Source organism: Urocitellus parryii, chromosome 9, assembly GCF_045843805.1.
Source record: "Urocitellus parryii isolate mUroPar1 chromosome 9, mUroPar1.hap1, whole genome shotgun sequence".
Lineage (NCBI taxonomy): Eukaryota > Metazoa > Chordata > Mammalia > Rodentia > Sciuridae > Urocitellus > Urocitellus parryii.
The window spans coordinates 129,252,047-129,274,453 of NC_135539.1; the positions used below are offsets into that span (position 1 = coordinate 129,252,047).

The 22,407-nt window shown below is 33.1% G+C and overlaps 1 protein-coding gene across 1 annotated transcript in view; it reads left to right on the forward strand.

Annotated features, from left to right (window-relative positions):
• Positions 1-22,389, forward strand: part of Tpr (translocated promoter region, nuclear basket protein) — a 60,203-nt gene extending 37,814 nt beyond the window's left edge. The window contains exons 36-51 of the mRNA XM_026392822.2: positions 9-217; positions 1,479-1,751; positions 2,364-2,512; positions 3,123-3,206; positions 6,297-6,497; positions 7,360-7,491; positions 7,726-7,816; positions 9,494-9,678; positions 10,909-10,977; positions 11,090-11,184; positions 13,902-14,008; positions 16,710-16,805; positions 16,922-17,078; positions 19,093-19,211; positions 21,235-21,330; positions 22,226-22,389. Coding sequence (XP_026248607.1) covers positions 9-217; positions 1,479-1,751; positions 2,364-2,512; positions 3,123-3,206; positions 6,297-6,497; positions 7,360-7,491; positions 7,726-7,816; positions 9,494-9,678; positions 10,909-10,977; positions 11,090-11,184; positions 13,902-14,008; positions 16,710-16,805; positions 16,922-17,078; positions 19,093-19,211; positions 21,235-21,330; positions 22,226-22,281 — 2,119 coding nt within the window. The 3' untranslated portion in view covers positions 22,282-22,389. The remainder of the gene's footprint in view (positions 1-8; positions 218-1,478; positions 1,752-2,363; positions 2,513-3,122; positions 3,207-6,296; positions 6,498-7,359; positions 7,492-7,725; positions 7,817-9,493; positions 9,679-10,908; positions 10,978-11,089; positions 11,185-13,901; positions 14,009-16,709; positions 16,806-16,921; positions 17,079-19,092; positions 19,212-21,234; positions 21,331-22,225) is intronic.
• The last annotated feature ends 18 nt before the right edge of the window (positions 22,390-22,407 follow it).

Genomic DNA, 22,407 nt, shown 5'->3' on the forward strand with positions numbered 1-22,407 from the left:
TCTGTAAGTGCCAGCACATCAGATCCACCAACGGCTAATATCAAGCCAACTCCTGTTGTTTCCACTCCAAGTAAAGTGACAGCTGCAGCTATGGCTGGAAATAAGTCAACCCCCAGGGCTAGTATCCGCCCAATGGTTACACCTGCCACGGTTACAAATCCTACTACTACCCCAACAGCTACAGTGATGCCCACTACACAGGTGGAGTCACAAGAAGGTTAGTAAAATAATACAAATTCAATCAGATTGACCGCTTGTTTCAATTTATTTTGAGTAGATGGCAGTAATTTCAAGGATAAAATGAGGCCTCTAGAGCTGAAGTCAGAATAGTAAAAGTGGGTAGTTAATATTTTGAAGCAGGTGTGTTCCGGAATATTTGGTTTTATTTGTTTAGTTGGTTCATTTTATATCATTTTGTTTGCACTGCTGAGGATTGAAGGCAGGGCCTTGTGCATGATAGGCAAATGCTCTACCACTGAACCAGACCCCCAGGATACTTGTTAATACAGCAAATTTTCTTTTGCCCTCCCTTTTATTTGTTTTGTTTTTAAGCTAAGAAGAAGAAATATCCATTCCTGTGGATATTACATTACATTTTTCTAAAACCAAAATGTTCACTTCTAATGGTTAACAAAGAGGGTATGAAATCCACTTTGAAAAACCATAGTAAATTATTGGTTCAACATGACCATCACTTTTTCACTGAAATTATCTGAGCTTCTCATTGCTTTCTCCACTTTGTTCCCATGGCAATCAGACTTTGTATTTTGTTTGAGTTTGTTGATGCCTTTTTACTTTACTAGATGGAACTTCTCAAAAGCAATTCTTGTTTCTTATTGTTTAATCCCTTTATCTAATTCCAGAATAGATATTCAGTAAAACTTATTTTCTTAAATTCTTACCTGTACAAATTTAGAATTTAGTAAATTTTTCAAGTTTTGTACGTAAATGCTATGAACTCACAGAATATTTTGGCTACTTTCAACAAAGTGATTATTGGATAGATTACCAGTTAAACTTTGATTGCTTTGGTTTTTGGGGTGGGGGGTTGCAGTGCTGAGGATTGAGCCCATTGCTTTTATGCATGCTCAGCAAGCACTTTATACCAATGAGATATATTCCCAGCCCTAAAAAATAATGTTTGTGTTATGATGTCAATTCAAAAATGATGCTTAATGAAAATTTACAATTTGACTTGATCTTATTAATTTTTTTGGTCATAATTTAAATGGAACAGTAGATGCAAGAACCCTTTCAGATATTTATTTAGTCAACAAATTTTTGCATACTACCAGCTCAGTCACGTAGGCAATATAAAAACACATAATAACTTTTACCCATAGCATTTTGGGATATTAAGTGGTTAGAGGCATGTACGCAAGAACTGCACAATATGACATATCACAAAAGAGAAAAAAAATAAGCCCAGCTTTGGTAAGCGTAGAAGATTTACATTAAATATTGTGATTATTTTTCAGCTATGCAGTCAGAAGGTCCAGTGGAACATGTTCCAGTTTTTGGAAGCACAAGTGGATCTGTTCGTTCTACTAGTCCTAATGTCCAGCCTTCTCTCTCTCAACCCATTTTAACTGTTCAGCAACAAACACAGGCTACAGCTTTTGTGCAGCCCACTCAACAAAATCATCCTCAGATTGAGCCTGCAAATCAGGAGTTATCCCCAAACTTAGTAGAAGTGGTTCAGAGTTCACCAGTTGAGCGACCTTCTACTTCTACAGCAGTATTTGGCACTGGTAAGATTAATTTTTTATGAAGTTAGAGTAGACCTATACATTTTTTATTTCTTTAGATATAACCAATATCTTGAATATTCTTACTTGCTTTCTACTAGGTAGTAGGATGAATGAGTATATTCCTAACATTTTATTTCATGTTTACTGAGTGGTTAGTTGTTTTTCATCATGAAGTAAAAAATCTTTCTTCCCTTTCAGTTACTTTTGGACATTTTTTTAGAGGGGAAACTCTGTATGTAGCTTAATGCAGATCCTGAGGACTAAAAGACCATAGCCCTATTTATACACAAACTGTTTTCATTTAAGGAGTCTTGAGATTTATAGAAGGTCCTATGTAAATTTGTAAATAGCAGTTATTTGTCATTATAATCACAGTGAGTCATTATACTGTAAAATTTGGCTGGCTTTATTAAATGAAGGTTAGTATAAAACCATTAAATCAAAGATAAGCCGCCTTTATTTTTTTCAGTGATTAGCAAGAACAAATTATGTTGATGGGAATTGATCTAAGACTATTTCTTTTAATTAAGTGACCATATTGGCTAATTATCTTTTTCTAAATGGGATTATTATTATGCTCTGATATAATATTTAAATTATCTAATTTCAAAGTTTCAGCCACCCCCAGTTCCTCTTTGCCAAAGCGTAGCCGTGAGGAGGAGGAGGATAGCACTGTGGAAGCATCAGACCCTGTCTCTGATGATGCAGTGGAAATGCCTCTTCCAAAGAAGCTGAAGAGTGTTACACCTGTAGGTACTGAGGTGTGTGAAGTTCTATTTATTTATTTTTACTTTTACCCAGTTAAGTTAATAGAGACTGTTCGTTGATAGCCAAAGGCAAATTAACCTTTTGGGGTCAAACTGGAAATCTGTTGTTGAATTCGCTACAAAGCTTTCATTGACAGCCCACATATTATTGCTGTTAACAATAGTGTTTTATATTCTCTTCGTTTTTTTAATTAAATTTGTTTCCAGTTCAATAAAAAACAAAAAACCATAAGTTGGATTTCATGTCAAAGTTGTTTTTTTATTTGAAGAACAAGGGAAGTTTATAGTCTCATGGACATTTTAAACTCATTTGCCATCTTTTTTCTAAAACTAATCAATTATATTGTCAAAGCTAAAGTGTAATGAATTTGATTTTATAGCAAGCATTAAGACTAAATTTTACTTCTATGCATTAATAAATGTTCATAAATCATCTTGAAGAACAGTATGATTGATTACATTATACAAATAAAAGCAAATATTTCTGGGTATATAGCTTCATAAAATTGTAGATTTGGATTTTGTTTTATTGAAAGAACTGCTAGAACAGGTACTCCTTCATCTAGTGTTCTGATAGGCATTAATAAATTGTATCATGATTTAGGAAGAAGTTATGGCAGAAGAAAGTACTGATGGAGAGGTAGAGACTCAAGTATACAATCAGGATTCTCAAGATTCCATTGGAGAAGTAAGTAACAACCTACGTGAAGTAATAAATTGTTGTTTTTAATGAATGAAATTAGCTTTGATAAAATAAAACATTATTTGGACTTTTAAACTTGTTTTTATATTTGTGAAATATTACTGGAATAAACTGATGCAGTTTCTGCTTTATTTACTCCTGTGCTCCATGTTCTCAACTTCCACTAAAGAATGTTTTTGTTCATATGTAGCAAAGATTTTTCCAAGTGATGAGTTGTTAGAAATAAAAGTTATTTTCAATTTTAATTATTTGGAAGGACAAGAGTATTGGTTGAGTCCTAAATTAGTCTATAATGCCCCATTAGGTCCTCTATTGTTTTCCTTGCAGTATTAAAATAATCCATGAAAGGAAATGCATTTTACACTTCTTCATTTTTTTTGGACTCTCATTGGGGACTTTTGCACAGCAGCCTTACTAGCAGAAAGAGCATAGATTCTGAAGTTACAAAGGACTAGGTTGCATTCCAAGCTCCATCATTTAGAAACTGTGACTGTAAGCATGTCACGAACTCTTTGGTTTTACTTGTCAGAAAATTATAACATTTTAAGGATGGTAAAGTACCTAAAATAGTACCTGCCACATACTCAAAAATTATTACTTTCCTTCCATCCCTCTGCCTTTGAAGGTAAGATTTCAGATATAATAATATCATTAATAGTTAACTATTAATACTTAACAGAGTAATACTTAATTCATTACTATATCCAAATGTTGTTATAAGAAATTTATATTTACTAACTCACATTCATTACATTTATTAATTAATTTACTTGTCATCACAACCCTTAGTGAAGAAACTAATACCTAGATAAGTAATGGACCCAAGTTCACACAGCATTGGAGCTGGGATTTGAACCCAGTCTGTGTAGTGTTCAGATGTCCTCTTAAACTTGAAACAATATTTTGTCTCTGGATAAACTTGATTTCTTGTATTATAATATTCTTATCTGTGTAAAAGAAAGGAACTGTCTTAAGCTAATCATAAATAAATATAGATTGCAAAGTTTTTCATTTCTGAGATACATTGATTTAAAAGTTAATTTTACCAGGTTTTTTCTTTTTTGCTCTAAAAACAAAACTAAACCTTTAGATGAATATATGGTACTATAAATGATATCTTTTGATACACATCTAAAGAACATAAAAATAAAAACAACTTGGAATTAGCATGTGGATTTCTACTTTATTTTCAGACTTCATTAAATTATGCTAAAATCTTGTATGAAAAGTATTTTTTCTTAAGATGGTTAAAATTGTCCTGTGACTCAAAAAAGTACCCTTTAGCTTCCCATTAACTATTAATTTTCCTTAAATAAATTTGTCACCTAGGGCATATTTTTAATTTCACCATGACTTACTCATTTTCCATTATGGTATATGTAATTTTTATGAAATGCCTTAGATCAAAAAGACATTATTGCTGGTTTATATAAAAAGTGAAATAGATTTTACTGAGTACTTAAGACAAAAAAGACAGATTAAGTTTATTTCAGTAGATAACAGAGTAGAATTGTGAAAATAAATTGAGCAAATAATTATTTTAATATATGATGCAGGTTGAGTGTCCCTTTATCCTAATTGCTTAGAACCAGCAGTGTTTCAGATTTGGGAGGTTTTGGGGGGGAGGTTTTGGTTTTTTGTTTGTTTGTTTACATTTTGGAATATTTGCATAAAGTCTTTACCTGTTGAGCATCCCTTTGGGTCACTTTCTTATGCCACTGCTCATAATGTCATTATATTGCCTCATTTGTAGAATGAGACTACTTCTTAAAAAGAATTATCACACAGATGCTAACATTGGCTGAGCACTTTATGTACTAGGCAATATATTTAGCATTTTAAGTGTACTTAATTGCCCAGTATTCAGAAGAATCCCATCCAACCACTGGTACTATTACTGTCCTCCTAATTTTCAGATGGAAATTTAAGAATTAACCTGCTCTTTTAAAAGCTAGAGCCTTGAGTTGTGGTAGTCTTCTCCTTACTGACATTGAAGGGTACAAAAATCTGTAGACACTGTGTATAACTATTTTTTCCTGTTGTTTTTTTGCCCACTTAGTATTATAACAATACTCAAACATTTCAGATTTCAGAGCATTCGTATTTTCAGGTTAGGGGATGCCCTGACTGTCTCTTTGTTGTGGTTTGAAGGTTTAGGTTTAATTGGACTTTAGGGAAGGGAAGAAGTTTCTTTGTAAAAAGACAATAAAGCTGAGCATAGTGACTCACCCCTCTAATCCTAGCAGTTCAGGAGCTGAGGCAGGAGGATTGCAAGTTCATAGCCAGCCTCAGCAATGGTGAGGCACTAAGCAATTCAGTGAGACCTGTCTCTAAATAAAATACAAAATAGGGCTGGGAATATGTCTCAGTGGTCAAATGCCCCTGAGTTCAATCCCCAATATCCCAAAACAAAAAGATAATAAAAATTGCATGCTTTATTCATTGTGTGTTTAGACTATTTCTAGTTTGGGGAAAATGCTTTTTTAACAGAATGTTACAGGCCAATTTTTTCCAAGTTTGGCCAGTAAGTGCACTGTCACCTAACCACATTGGTTATTGAGCACTTGGAAGAAATATAACTAGTCCAAACTGAGATAAATGTAAGATATACATTGGATTTTGGAAACTTAGTAATAATTTTAAAGTGTAAAATATTTGTTAATTTGTACATTGGTTACATGTTGAAATGGTATTCTGTATATGTTCATAAAATTATTCTTAAAATTGATTTTACTTATCTTTTCAAGTGTCTAATAAAAAATCTAAAATTACTGGCTCACAGATTTCTGTTAGGCAGCACTGATCAATAATATTACACATGTAGTTTTGAATATGCTCACATCTCTGTTTATTTTTTTTCTCTTATAAATTATTGCTCAATAAGATTTATAATATATTTTCTAAGAAGACAGTAAAGAAATAAGATGTTTACCATATAATTCAATTTCTGCTTTTAAACCATTTTTTAAAAATAAAATCCTAATTTATTATAAGTATTCTTTAGTTTTTACTTCAACTTTTATCTCACTGATACTGTTAGATGTATTTGATTTTTTTATTTCTTCATTTTTAAAGGGAGTCACCCAGGGAGATTATACACCTATGGAAGACAGTGAAGAAACTTCCCAATCTCTACAAATAGATCTCGGACCGCTTCAATCAGATCAGCAAACAACAACTTCATCCCAGGATGGCCAAGGCAAAGGAGATGATGTCATTGTAATTGACAGTGATGATGAAGAAGATGATGATGATGAAAATGATGGAGAACATGAGGTAAATGTGGTTTTGAAATTATGCAGTATTTTCAAAACTTAGATGAAATTGTTCAAATCCTTGGGCAAGTTTTGATTGCTCAGTCAGTTTCAGTAGGTTATTATATTATTTTTATTTTACCCTGATTATTTCAGATATTAACATTTTATAATGAAAACAATCATAGAACCAGGGATGGAAAATCTTTAATTTTTAAAATTTTGTCTTTTAATGATTGCTGAGCTATTTAGAATTTTTTCTCAAGCTTACTTTTAGTGGCTGAATGAATTTTATTTCATAAGCACTGTGATTTCTGGAAATAAAAAGAAGAAATAAACCCATCCCCATTTACCTCCTTGGAGCCTTGTAATTTGTTTCAGAAGTAATTGAGGTATCACCATTATTGAAGTATATTTTAAGTGAAATTTGGTGTTTTGTTTGGGGATTTAATCTTATAATGACAGCTGCTTATTTGAGATTCTTTCATTCATAAAGCAATATGGGGTTTTTTCTACACCTTTTTAAAATAATAATTACATATGTAATAATAACATGTGTAGTTTTGGATATGCATACAAAAATTTTAAAATTTCTGGACTAATTTTATTTTTCTTCAACTCTGTTTAAAATTAGATAGAATTAAATTGAATCACTTGACACTTTCTGGCCTATCATCTTTGCACAATCTCATTCAGAATTGATTGGCATTGTACTGATTCCATGCAGCATTACAGTTCTGCTGTTGGTTTGCTGGACTTATCACACGGGACAACTCCTGAATCCCAACCAATGAGGAGTCATTTCAATTTAAATGTGGTAAAGATGTGCAGAGTATGTGGGCCATATCCTAGATCTTGTTTATACTTGTGGATTTATCTATTAGGATTATGAAGAAGATGAAGAAGATGATGATGATGACGAAGATGACACTGGGATGGGAGATGAAGGTGAAGACAGTAATGAAGGAACTGGTAGTGCAGATGGTAATGACGGATATGAAGCTGATGATGCTGAGGTAACTGGTTAGAGTTTTGACCATTTTCTTCAAGAACTTGCTTAGAAAACTTGCCTTTTTCTTATGATATAGAAAGGCCCATATTATCAGAACACTAAAACTTTTTATACTTTTCAGTTTTATTTGGTCAGTTTGTTTGTTTTTGCTGTTGTTTGCTTTGGTTAATTATTTGGTTTTCCTTTTAAGGTGTTTATTTGATTTATTTTTGTTTATGTCATCACATTTTGTTCTTAGGGTGGTGATGGGACTGATCCAGGTACAGAAACAGAAGAAAGTATGGGTGCAGGTGAAAGTAATCAGAGAGCTGCTGATTCCCAAAACAGTGGTGAGATTATTTTGAAATCTAATTTATTATTAATGTCATTTGCTACTGCTGCCTCGATGAACTAGAAAAATTTAATCAAGAACTTATAACAACAGTTTACCACCAGAAGAGGTCAGTCTAATCAAGCTGCATGTGGATTATTGTTGATATTGGAGGTTTGTAATGTCTTGCAACAAAAAATATTTTCTATTTTTTAGTTATAAATTCACCTTTATTATTTATTTATTAAAAACAGTTTCTTGGAATGAAAAAAAAGATTTTTTAATCAGAATCGTATAGCTTTTGTTAACTCGTTCAAAGGATAAGTCCTAGGAGTCCTGAAAACTTTTCACATTAAAAGATTACAGAATATTTTTAGTATAATTGTTTTAAAATGTGGTTTAAAGTATTAGTGATCATCTGGTGTAATATTTCTGGTTATACAGATAATAATACTGCACCAAAATCAGTAATAGTGATGCAGTAAAACCTTGTATGTTTAGACTAATGGGAAAACATTGTATCTGGGTTTCTATATACATCTAGATATTTAAAAGGGCAAAATTTATGCGTGTTTCTATTAATGTAAAACGAGAGCAATCAACCTTTTCAACTGTTAATTGTTTAAGAGAAAAATAAACCAAGAAGCATTAAGCTATATAACAAATTAATAGTATTCCTGTTAAATATTTTGTGGATTAAATATTCTTATTTCATCACATAGTTGGAGAGATATCAAGGGAAATTTTGTTTTCTTCTTTAACTAAGAGTTAAGTCATTTGAGGGCCAGTGTTCGTAGCCATTTTTCCCAATCAAAGCACAAGATAGATGTTCATTGAGTATTTGTGTGAGACTTTTTCCTTTTCTCTTTTCATTTTTCCAATCAAACAAAATTGGACTAATAGGCTAGGTAAAATTAAGGAAATAGATGGTTTTGGCACATTACCCAAAATTAGTCAGTACTTTTCTTAGCATCTCTATTTGTCTTGAATTGTTACAGTAATCTTGGTAAACTTAGGTACTAGTGAAGAAACTGAATCAAAGAGAAGTGAGGTAACTTACCTAAGGTCACATAGTTACCAAATGTTAGAAACTGAATCCAATTTTAGACCTGAGACTTAAAAATTACTAAATTCTATGATATTTTATCCTACTTTTATGGTGGCAGACAGATTCTGTTGCTTTTACAATGTTTGTAAAGGGCCTAGAATTTTGAGAGGTGATTGAAATTTGAAACTTAGGAAAACCAAATTGGAAAAGTATTTATATGAGGCTTTTCCCCAATTTATTTGACCTTGTTTGATAGATATGTGGAGGTCTGACCTTTAATTTGCTCATTTTATCAAAAACAGTAGGATACAAAATTTATGTTATGGTTACTCTAGCATGTGTTGGGCTCATAGGTTTGTGTCCATTACTTGAAGTTTTGGAAACCTTATTTGTACATTAAATTTAATCTATTAACCAAGCAAAAAAATAGACTCAAAAAGGTTAAATAATTTGTCCATGGCCCTATAACTCACAAGTACAGGCTCTATTAGATTCTGGAATCATCCATATTTGTTTCCATCCCACCTCACTTAGTACTTTGGAAAATATTAGATGAACATTTCTAATGATAAGGTTTATGGTTCTATGATTGACTGTATAAGTTATTTTGTGGCAAATTTAGTAGTTCATAATAAACTTTTCCTTTAGGTGAAGGAAATACAGGTGCTGCAGAGTCATCTTTTCCCCAGGAGATTTCCAGAGAACAGCAGCCTTCCTCAGCATCTGAAAGACAGACCCCTCGAGCACCTCAGTCACCAAGACGCCCACCACATCCACTTCCCCCACGACTAACCATTCATGCTCCACCTCAAGAGTTGGGACCTCCAGTTCAGGTACTAAAGCAAATAGTCATTCTGCAAAATGAACCTCAAAAAATCTTGACTTTTATTACCTCTTCATTGGACATTTATGTTTTTCGGAAATTAAATATATTTTTAATGTTTTTATAATTTTTTTAAGGAAACTAATCTGATTTCCTAACCTTGAAACACGGCAGTAGTTTACTTTCATAAATGGATTGAAACTTAGAAAGACACTTAGTATATAAACTGAAATTACAGTATTCATAACAAAATTTTGTTGCTATCTCCACTGGTTGAAAAAGATTTTCTTGGGTTTTAATTTTTAAAAATGGATTTTGGTAGTTTACTACCATTAATTTTGAAGGTTTCTTTTTCTGAAGTGCACATATTTTTTTAAATATGTTTTAGTTATTGATGGACTTTATTGTCTTTATATTTTTTTAATGAGGTGCTGAGGATCGAACCCAGTGCCTCATGCATGCTAGGCGAGCATGCTACCACTGAGCCACAACCCCAGCCCCTGAAGTGCACATATTTTTTAAAAAGGAATTTGTTTCCCCTCACATTTTTTTTTCTGTCATGTGTTTGTGATCATGCATTTCTGCTTTTTAAATTAATGAAGACATGCACAACCCCTTTATATTCAGCATTTAGTAGGTTTGAATATCTTTTAATTAGAGGCTCTTGCAGAACACAGCAGGAAATGTACAGCCTTTGTTTTACCCTGTAATTTGACAGTTGACCACTGTCAAGTATAGATTCTACTAAAATACCATTGCTGAAAATAACTTCATTATGTGAAAATAGAGTTTTATAGGATCTTGTGTGGGTCCTACAAAATATATTCAATCCATTAACTTAGAATTATATTGAACTGGGGAAACTATAAGAAGTCAATATTGCTATTTGAACCCCAAAATATAAGCAAACCTTGAGATGTAAAAGCATGCCTGCTAACATTTTCACTTAGGGAGATAGGAATGGAAGTCATTTACATACAAATAGGATAGTATTATTAATTCATTTTAACTTAAATATTGGTTAATAAATATTTTTATCCATTAATATTTAATTTAAAAAGTCACTGATTTCTTTAGTACACAGTAGAGGCATTTTTTCCTTGAGAAAATAGCCTGATCATTACATATATATTAATATTTCAGTTATTTTATTGCCAGGATAATAATAAGCTGTATCTATTACTATTTGGTGTTTTATTGCTTAATTTCTTAAAACAAGTGTAATTCCTTTTTAACATAGAGAATTCAGATGACCCGAAGGCAGTCTGTAGGACGTGGGCTTCAGTTGACTCCAGGAATAGGTGGAATGGTAAGTACTCAGTTATCATATGAAAGTGATTGATATGTTCAGCAAGAACATATGTAGTCCATGTATGTGCTGTTGTGCCTGTTAATACTCCTGTTTTCTCTTTTTGTTGCAGCAGCAGCATTTTTTTGATGATGAAGACAGAACAGTTCCAAGTACCCCAACTCTTGTGGTACCACATCGTACTGATGGATTTGCTGAAGCTATTCAGTAAGTGAATGAAAAGGAAGTATATTTTGTTACTAATTAAATTCTTCCTGTTTCCCTGTTAATTTGTTTTGTTTGATTTCATTATTTGTTGAGTTCTCTACTGTGTACTAATCAGCACTAGAGTAGGAAGATCAAGGATATAGTGTTGGGGAAAATTATATAGAGGTGAATGATGCACAGTTGCTTCTAAAAAGAATTTTAAACTTGAAGATTGCATAACAGTGGTTAAGAACATTGTCTCGAAGGTCAGAATGCCCATGTTTAAAACCTAGCTCTGCTGCTTCCTAGAAATAAGAAGTTCTTAGGTTGTCTGCTGTGGGCAGCCTCATTTTTCAATAGGGAATAATAATACAGTGATTTCTCCTTTGTAAGTTATGGGAAATAAATTAATTCATTTATGTTTATGTGTTTAAACTCTTAACTAGCACATAGTAAATGCTGTACAGATTTTGTTGAAGGTGTTAGTAATTAGTGATCATGATAGGTAGTAGTATTGTGAAAACCAAGCTACAACTATAACCTAAACAATCTAGGAGATTAGGCAGGCAAAAGCAATAGGCTTTATTAATACAAATGAAAAATTAATTATTCCAACAGTTATGGGAGGAAAAATCTGAGAAGACATAATAAGGAACCACATTAAATTGAGTCTTAGAATTGCTAACATTTATTTAACACTTCTATGCATGAATTTGTTTAATCCTCATAACTTTGAACATAGACACTATTTTATTATTTTACACGTAGGATACTAAAGCACAAAGATGTTAACTAATTTGCTGGATGTCAGACAACTGAGAATTAACAGTTTCAGACCAGGCAGTCTGGCTCTAGAACCTTTGTTGTGCTATACCACTTCTCTTAAAGGATTAAAAAGCTTTTCAGGTGAAAGTACACGTTTATTGTGGCTCAAGTTATTAGTCATATAACAGAATATACTTTTGAAGATCAGAATTTAAGTTTCTACAAATTTGGAAAAGATGACTGTTCTGTACATGTGGTAAAACATGGTAATCAGAACCAGCTTTAAACTTGCTTAATCTGTTGACCACAATTTGCCTAGCTAACACACTTTTGCAAGCCAATCAATCATGTCGCCTCCTTTCTTCTGAATGTCAGACTCCCTTCAATTAACATACTTCTGAACACCAACCAGTGAACAGTGTTCTCACCGAAATAAACATGCTTCTGTATGTCAAATTCTTAAATCTTTGAAAATCTTTAGTCCCTGAACTCTTTTTCCTAAAAACCATATATAACAGTAGTAGTCCTCTCGAGAGAATGTCCATGGCCAACCTAAGTTTCCCTTACTATGGAAAGCAATAAAAGTAAAAGCTTTACATTTTTAATGTCAGACACTGAGGTATAGTCTGATTATCTGACAAAGTTAGGAGTAGAATGAGGCCTTGTGTTAATGTGTTTTCTATTACTATAATAAAATATCTGAGACTGAGTAACTTAAAAGAGATTTCTTTAGCTCACACTTTAAGAAGTTCAATTATATGTTGCTGGCCTTACAGCTCAACTTTGATGAGGACCTTGTGGTACATTCCAGTAGCAGGAGCCTTTGTTATAATGATAGATCACATGATCAGAGAGAAAGCCAGTAGTAGCTGGGGAGTGGCCAAGTTTGTTCAACAATCCTCTCTTGAAAATTAACAAGTGCCTTCATAAGGACAGCACCCCCCGTGACTCCCACTAGGCTTCCCCTCTTAAAATTCCACCACCAACATCATCACTGCACTAAGGACCAAGCCTCCAACACATGAACGTGTAAAAGTTGGGATCTTTTTTCATAGCAGAGATTTGGTCCAGTTATTCAGGAAATGTGTGGCATTAGCTCAGGAGAGCTCAGGGTTCTTTCATAAGAGGATAATTATATGGAGACAAGTTTTAAAATCCACCTGAAATACAAAAGGCTCTGACAAAAACAATAGTGTTCAAACAGAAAAGAGAATAAAGAGTTATTATAAAGATATAAACATTATAAATAGCTGGCTAGCTAAGGAAAGATAGGGTACTAAGAGTGGTCAAAGGAAATAATACTCTTTTATATCCTAGTTTATGGGCAGGGGATAGTAGTGTTGATAGAATAAGGGGAAAGCAGATTTCTAGCCTTCTAACACTACAATTTTTCTAAACTGGGAGCCAGCTTGTGAATTCTGGAACAGGCCAGACAGGTGACTTGATGTTTCTATGACTAAATGGTGAAAGCTGAGATTAACTTTGTCTTAGAACTTCATTCTGACTTTTTATTATATTTGCTATGTGTGTGTTGCTTTTAATGTATCTACATGGGGATATCTAACAGATTAAAAAATGAGCATAATTCAAGAGAGCTGAAAGTTTAATAAATCACAGGTTGTTTATATTATTACTAAATTCATTGATGACTGATTTTTTTATATAAATTTTTTTTTAGTTGTAGATGGACAGCATGCCTTTATTTTATTTGTTTATCTTTATGTGGTGCTGAGGATCGAACCCAGTGCCTCACATGTGCTAGACAAGCACTCCACCACTGAGCTACAGCCCCAGCCCTTGTGACTGATATTTTAAGAGTATTTTTATGAGTAAGAAACCCTTTATCATGTTTTTTTTAAACCAGTTTTTCTTCCCATTTTGATCACATTCATTCTTTTACCTATATTGTTTCCACCATTGCAATTTAACAGGTAACTTTAAATTTCATCTTAAATTAGTTTTTGTCCATTTAGTTCCCCTCAGGTAGCTGGTGTTCCTAGGTTCCGGTTTGGGCCACCTGAAGATATGCCACAGACAAGTTCTAGTCACTCTGATCTTGGCCAACTTGCTTCTCAAGGAGGTAAACAACTACATAAACCGTTAGATTTCCTGGATTCTATATTTAGTACTAAGGTATTATGGTATAGTATTTTAAAATTAAATAAATAAAGCAAATTTAAATATTTTAAAAGTTAGTACCTAAATAACCTCTATGCTAATATACAGAGAAAGTTATATACTTACTGCTTATTAAATATTGCCTTACATATAAATATTATCTTTTCAACAAAATTCCAGTTTCTTTTAGCATAAGGACTAGCTTTTACATTCATATCTCTTCTGGCTTCCAGTGCTGTGTCATACATGTAATGTAAGTGTTCAGGAATTTAATTAAACCAGTAAATATACACAGATACTACCACCCATGTTGAAGTTGCTGTAAGGATCACAGCATATTTACAGTTTGGTACATATAATATTCCTAGTTAAATACATGACTAGATTTTTTTCAATTAATGTTTTTTTTCAAAGTTCAAAATATGAAATAACACAACCCTAAGTAGTTTATCACATATGAAGTATGTTATTTTAGAATTGATTATTTTCGGGAGGGAAGTACCCGGGATTGAAGTCAGGGGCACTCAACCACTAAGCCACATACTCAATCCTACTTTGTATTTTAGTTAGACAAAAGGATCTCACTGAGTTGCTTACTGCCTTGTATTTGCTGAGGCTGGCTTTGAACTTTCAATCCTCCTGTCTCAGCCTTCTGAGCCATTGGGAGAATTGATTACCTTATAATGCAGTTAGAATCCATACAACCCACAGTGTTTCTGGAAAGTGAACTAGCATTTTGAATAGGTAAAACATAATACTGCTTTTATAATAAATGACCCAACATAAGGGATTAATCTATAGTCCTTATATAAATCATACTGTAACCTGTTACCTGGTTATTAAGGATGTCATCTAACATGGCAGGCCTCTTCCAATATGAAATTGTGTTATTAGCTTCATATAAGTTCAGATTTTTATGTGGCTGTGTATATTAGGACTTCTTAGACTTCGGGAGTTAGAAACGGCTTAAAATTGGAATATCACTGCTTATTAGCAGTTAATTAAGAGCAGTTAGTTTCATTAGCAAAAAGGAGGATGATAGTTCATACCTTGCAGTTTAAATGAGGAATAGATTCTAACATAGTACTAGTTAATAGTTGAGAACACATTAAAATTAATTTGTTTGAAACTGTTAAGAACATTTTGGCTTGAGTGGGAAATCACAGTCCGGCAATTTGTCAGTGGCTTTTGTGCCTTTCATATTTGTACCATAACATTTGCTGGATCCAGATTAATAGATGGCTTTGGTCCTCTCAAAAGAAATAACAATGTCAACTTCACACTCGTTTTATGATGGAAAATCTTTGTCATCATAGTTTTCACATGAAAGATCTATTTGTCTCTTCTCAACTGTCAAGTCTAATAGAAAGGGGATATAAATTGTGTATTTCTTTTTAGTCATCAACCCTTTAAAGTTATGACATGATGTGACATACCTATTTGTCATGATAAATTAAGCACTTTTATTGATGTCTTGAATTTTTAATGTTTTCCAATACTGGACATATTTTAAGTTTATTCTGAAGTGTACAAACTTTTACAGAATTCTTCATGTGAGGGCTTGTTTATAGTTAATTACATTGTTACTAGTGATATATCAAATATTAAAAAATTCACTGTAATTAATTGTTAATATTTTTCATTAAATATTTCACTATAAAGCAATATTTATTTGAGCTTATGGTTTTTAAATAAAAATAAGAATCAACTTTCAAAAATGACAAAAGGAATGAGATGTATTCTAATAGACACAACATTAGCTTTTTTCCTAAAATATAGTTATTAAAATCTTTTATTTCTTTTTATAAAAACATACATAGAACATAGCACCAATTTTTTTTTTAATTTTTAATTTTTTTTGGTATCAGGGATTGAACTCTGGAGCACTGAACCACTGAGACACATCCCCAGCCCTTTTTTGTGTTTTATTTAGAGACAGGATCTGAGTTACTTGGTGACTTGCTAAACTGCTGAGGCTAGCTTTGAATTTGCCATTGTCCTTCCTCAGCCTCTGCAGACTGGGATTATAGGCATGCACCACTGCGCCTGGGTCATAGGACCAATTTTTTAAATCAAATCTAGATCAAGTGAACATTAAAAATTCCCAAATTGAAATAGTTAATATTTTTGTCGTGAGAACATCAGTGGTTGTCAAGAAGTATTATTCTGAAAGTTTCATATCATGACATACTTTATTTTTTTCTATTTTATACTTTACTATTTCCTTCATAAAATACATATATACATTTTCATTAGTCACCATTGCATTACTTCTTGTTTTTCCAAATAAATCTATTGTCATAATTCTGTCTTTTGACAGAAGTCGTATCAGAAGTTTGAAAATATTTATATTTTAATTTTCTGTGCTTTTGACCTCTAAATGAATTTGTTTGCCAACTGTTCCAAATATGTGTTAGCAAAGTAGATATTTTCTTTTTTTGGCTAATTGTTTAAAGGTACTTTCAGTACTAGGGAGTTTAATGGATGTGTTTATAGAGTATTTAAAATTTTGAGAGCTCAGCTTTTGCTAGATGGAATGATTAGATTGTGAGCTTCTACAAAGTTTTGCATCTCTGCTAGTTCTTGTTTTTGTTTTCCTAGATACTTGTTATATTGGCAATTTTATGTTTTTTTCATTCATTAATACTGAGAATTATCTTCAGGTTTAGGAATGTATGAAACACCCCTCTTCCTAGCTCATGAAGAAGAACCTGGTGGTCGAAGTGTTCCCACTACTCCTCTGCAAGTAGCAGCCCCAGGTAGATATCAAAGACAGATTAGTAGATTTTATGTTTTATTGGTAACATGGAAGCATATTTGGCTTAAAATGTAATATGCCACAAAGTTAAGATCTTAATTCCTTTTCTTTTTAAAGTGACTGTATTTACTGAGAGTACAACCTCTGATGCTTCAGAGCATGCCTCTCAGTCTGTTCCAATGGTGACGACATCCACGGGCACTTTATCTACATCAAACGAAACAGCAGCTGGTGATGATGGAGATGAAGTATTTGTGGAAGCAGAATCTGAAGGGTAAAAGTTTGTTTTGTTGTTTTTGCCTTGCTTTAAATTCACTACATTTTTATGTTTACTTTTTTCTTTTAATATATATCTTAGTTGTAGATGGACACAAATATCCAGATTTATTTATTTACTTATTTTTATGTGGTACTTGAGGATTGAACCCAGGGCCTCACACCTTCGAGGCAAGTGCTCTTACCACTGGACTACATGTTTACTTTCTTTTAGCCAGGAAACCATCTGTTGTGCTCAGTTTTCAGTATCATTTTACTACATGAAAAAAATTAACTGAATCACATATTTTGAAAGGCTATTTTGGATATAAAAGTATATTTAGAACTTAGAGATTGTTATAGGAGGCAATTTTTAAGACCGTTATCTCCCTGAAAATTGCATAATGTAAATAAAAACAATATTTCTTTAAAAGTACTAGTACTCTTCTGTTAATATAGCTGCTTGAATTGCTCTCCAAGAAAGAAGTCTTTCTGTGAAAATTGGGAATATTAGGAAATGACTCACTTTCCATTTAGTAGTGGGCTCTCAAATAATTCTATTTATTTACGAGCTTTTAGACTTTGGTGTCTGAAATACTGGTTTCATAAAATTTAAAGATTTTCTGGTAGTTTTCAAGACATTACAACATTTTTAACACATCAGTTATAAAGAAGGCTTTACAAAGGAAGTATTTGATGGCACGTATTTTTTTTTAATCCAAAGGAAGTAGAGTAATTTAATGGAAGGAGCCTAGACAAATTAACTTTCAAGGTGAAACCTAGTTCTTTATAATAGGAAAAAAGTCAACTACTTCATGGTCAGAAGCATAAGAAGAAGTAGAACCCAGATTTCCTGAGGAAAAACAAGGACTTTGTTTTATTTTGAAACATTTCAGATAAGACAAGTCTAGTCTATAATACAGATCTGTGTTAATCTCTACGATTATCAGGAGGTTACAGATGCTACTGAGAGCACTAGTTAATTTTAACTCCATACTTCTAGTAGGCCACTTTATATATGTCATTTCCAATCTACTCAATATTCCTGCAAAATATTCTTTTCCATTAATATAAATGGTAAAGATCAGACTCAGCTGTGTGAAAATATATTTGCTTAGGCTGTACTCCTGGGTAACCAGCTGGTGCTAGGTAGAGTTGAAGCCTTGATTTTTAGCCCCATGTTCTTTACATCTCACCCAGCATTTCTCAGCACTGGCACACAGTCCTCAGAGATGTCTCTCAGGTAAATTGTTACTAATAACTGTAAGAATATTTGCAGATGATGAAACTGGAGGAGATTCAAGTTATTCTTTCACTCTATCTCCCTCACTTGTTTTTTGAATGAGATAGAAAGATGGAATTATAGCCATTGAGCAAAGAATTTCCCATCCCCATAACCTGTTTTATCTGAATGACAGCCCATGGTGGTTTACTAGTATATTGATAAAACTTATGACTTGTGAATTATTTTAGTACTCTGCTTTCCTTAAAAAGTATTTTGGGGTTTGTCAAAATCTATATAATAGATTATCAATGCTGATTATCAATGTGAGAGCTAAGTGTCAAAAATATAAAACATCGGGCTGGGGATGTGGCTCAAGCGGTAGCGCGCTCGCCTAGCGTGCATGCGGCCCGGGTTCGATCCTCAGCACCACATACCAACAAAGATGTTGTGATGTTGTGTCCGCCGAGAACTAAAAAATAAATATTAAAAATTCTCTCTCTCTCTCTCCTCTCTCACTCTCTCTTAAAAAAAAAAAAAAAATATATAAAACATCCTTGTTAACTGCCCCCCACCTCAGAAAAGGAAAAACAAAAACTAAAATTAGAACATGCCTTTGTCTTGGTGAAAAAAAGAATGAGGAAAACAGCTCATTTTTCCTTTAAAAAATATGTATGACTACTAACAGAATCTGTGATTTTTAGTTAATTAGGAGCTCAGGGTTAACTATATCAAAAAGAGTCTAGGAAACATTCCAGAATTCATTTTATGTCTTCTAATCAATTTTTGTTTTTTTGTTTTTTCCTGATAGTATTAGTTCAGAAGCAGGCCTAGAAATTGATAGTCAGCAGGAAGAAGAACCTGTGCAGGCATCTGATGAGTCAGACCTCCCTTCCACCAGCCAGGATCCTCCTTCCAGCTCTTCTGTAGGTAAGTCACTGCTCTTGATTACAGTACAACTTTATTATCATTAAAGGGAACTTGGTTTATATTTGTTATTATTCTAGTATGCCAGCATTGATAATCAGAAACATGGCTACTATGGACGCACTCACGTTTCACCATAATGTTCCATAGAAACCTTGGGTCTCTTAGAAGTGCTCCAGGGGCATAGGGGACATAGGTACTGGAGAGGGTGCTAAGGACAAGTTCTCCAGACCTACTACCACTGTTTGAACCAGCAGCTTCATTTTTGTTTGTTCTGTGATAGGGATGGTTGAAGGGTGGGGGCTTTGTTGCTTTAGAAAATATGTTTGAAGTTTACTGGAGTAAACGGTTACAGAGTTTGGCTTTTTATGTTTTTGATTATGCATCTCTCTGTAATAAGGTATTTCTGTAATTTTTAAAAAAAACAGCATTTATTGAGCAATGACTATGTTTCAGGCAGTATTCTAAGTCTCTTAAAAATATTTACTCTTCTGATTCTCACAACAATCCAGTGTGGTATAAAACCCACTGTTTTAAAAATGTGGAGATGGAGATACAGGAAGATTGAGTAACTTCTCAAAGTCACATGTAAGTGATAGACAAGCCTGCATGCAAATTCAAGAAGCTCAGCTCTGCAGATTTCACTCTTATATATACATTATACTAGCATATCTATCTCAAAATTTTCAGGCAGGGAGTCACCTGTATTATTTAAGAAATATAATACTCTATCCACCTTGATTATTTTCATTTTAAATTTTTTATATAAAGCAGGAATCCTGAAACTGCCATGGAAACACCAAATTTTATGGCAAACCTGCTTTAAATCTCTGGATGTCTTATTGTGAAATATCACAATTAGAAATAATGTATGTAAATTATACAAATCAATATTTTGTACTCAGAAGACTCAAAAAAAATGTAGCTGTCATAATTAACAAAATTACTGAGGTTCTGGACTCCCAAATTATATTTTGATGATCTATAACAATTGTTTTTTCTCAGTAGTAGAATTGATAATAGTTTTAAGATTGCATTCTCTGAGAAAATATGTTGTTCATTATGAAATTAGGATGTCTTTAAATTTCTTTGATAATGTAAACTGTACTTCCCCATCCAAGCAGTTATTCATTTGGTCAACAAATATTTGAGTGTGTGCCATATTCCAGGCAATTTCACAGAAAGTGTCTCTTTTAGTAAAGACCTAAAAAAAAGGGGGAAGGGGATCAAAGCTTGCAGTGGTTGGAGGAAGAGTGTTCTGAGATCAAAATAAATCACAGATGCAAAATTTATAAGACATCGAGTAGTGTCTGATGTGTTCAGAGTCTGCAAGGAGGTCAGAATGGAGACACAGTGCGGTGAGGAGGATAGATCAAATTGATCTTTGTGATTGCCTTGGGATTCTCAGGTATAGAAAACTACCAAAGGGCTTCACATAGAGTAATGGTGTGATCGACTGTCAGTTTGGCTGCAGTATATAACTGAAATGAGCAATGAACAGAAACAAGGAGAAATTTTGGAGGCTATTTCAGTAATTCAGGATAAAGAAAGATGGGTTGGACAGAATTACAGACGTAAATTTGTGAGAAGTAGTCACATTTAGGATATATATTTAAATTGAGCTAGCGGGATTTACTGATAATTGGATTGAAGGTATTCAAAAAAGAGTAGAGTCAGACAGGACTTATGTTGTGTTAATAATGATCTGTCTCTGCAGCACCTTACATTCTGTTTTACAATGTATTCCCTGCATTTACTACCATGTCTGATAGATGGGTATGAATGAAAAAAGTCAGACCTTTTCTTTTTTACTATAATTTAGTGGGGAGGTGTTGCTTTGTTTTGTTTTACTTAAACATTTTTTGTTTGTTAAATGTCCCTTTGTTATTAAAAAGCAAACTTAAATATTGAAAGCTAATGGACACATCTTTATCCATGTATTTATTTAGTAACTTTTTTGCCATTGTAACTGCTTTCTTAAAAATTTAACAAGTTTTTTTAATATGCTTTTCTTCTGTTTTCTTAGATACTAGCAGTAGTCAGCCAAAGCCTTTCAGACGAGTGAGACTTCAGACAACACTGAGACAAGGTGTCCGAGGTCGTCAGTTTAACAGACAGAGAGGTAAATTTAGACAGATATATGTACCATAGAAATAAAATGGAATGTGTGTTTATTCTTTGTTGATTTCTTCCTTAAGTCTGAAGTCAGATTTGAAAAATCTAGTATTATAGGGTTCATTTGTAACATCACTACTTTATATCGTAAAATAATTATGCTGAACAACAAATGAAGCTTTTTGTCTTTGTTGTGGTTAGTCAAAAATGTAAAATTTTAATATCTCCATGTCTTCTGATTAACTATCAGATTGAAATTATATCATTAAAATATTAATCTAAGTATTCTAATGATTTCCACTAAGCATGTGGGACTAACAGTTTTATATCCATGGTGCTTAGATACTTTAATGAAAATAATTGTGTTCTGGCCGGGCACAGTGGTGCATTACTGTAATCTTAGTGGCTTGAGAGGCTGAGACAGGAGGATCTTGAGTTCAAAGTCAGCCTCAGCAAAGGCGAGGCCCTAAGAACTCAGTGAGACCCTGTGTCTAAATAAAATACAGAATAGGACTGGGGATGTGGCTCAGTGATTGAGTACCTCTGAGTTCAATCCCTGGTACCTACCCCCACAAAAAAAAAAAAAAAAAGAAGAAGAAGAAGAAGAAGAAATAATTGTGTTCTAGCTGGGCTTAGTGGTGCACTCCTATAATTCTAGCAGCCCAAGAGCTGAAGCAGGAGGATCAAAGGTTCAAAGCCAGCCTCAGCAATTTAGTGAGGCTCTAAGCAACTTAGTAAGGCCCTATCTCAAAATAATGAATAAAAAGAATTGAGGATGTGGCTCGGTGATTAAGCACCCTTTGGGCTCAATCCCTAGTACCAAAAAGAAAAAGAAAGGAAATTTTGTTCTAAAGCATTCCTCTTTTTTTATTCTTTTTCTTTCTTATTGTTTCCTTTTACAGGTGTAAGCCATGCAATGGGAGGAAGAGGAGGAATAAATAGAGGAAATATTAATTAAATTGTTTGTAAACTATAATTCCTGTGAATAAAATTGTCAATCTGTTTTAGTGTAATGGTTGTCGAGTTGAAAAACATTTTTGTATTTAAATTGGTATGCTTATCTCAACACTCTTTATTAATAAAA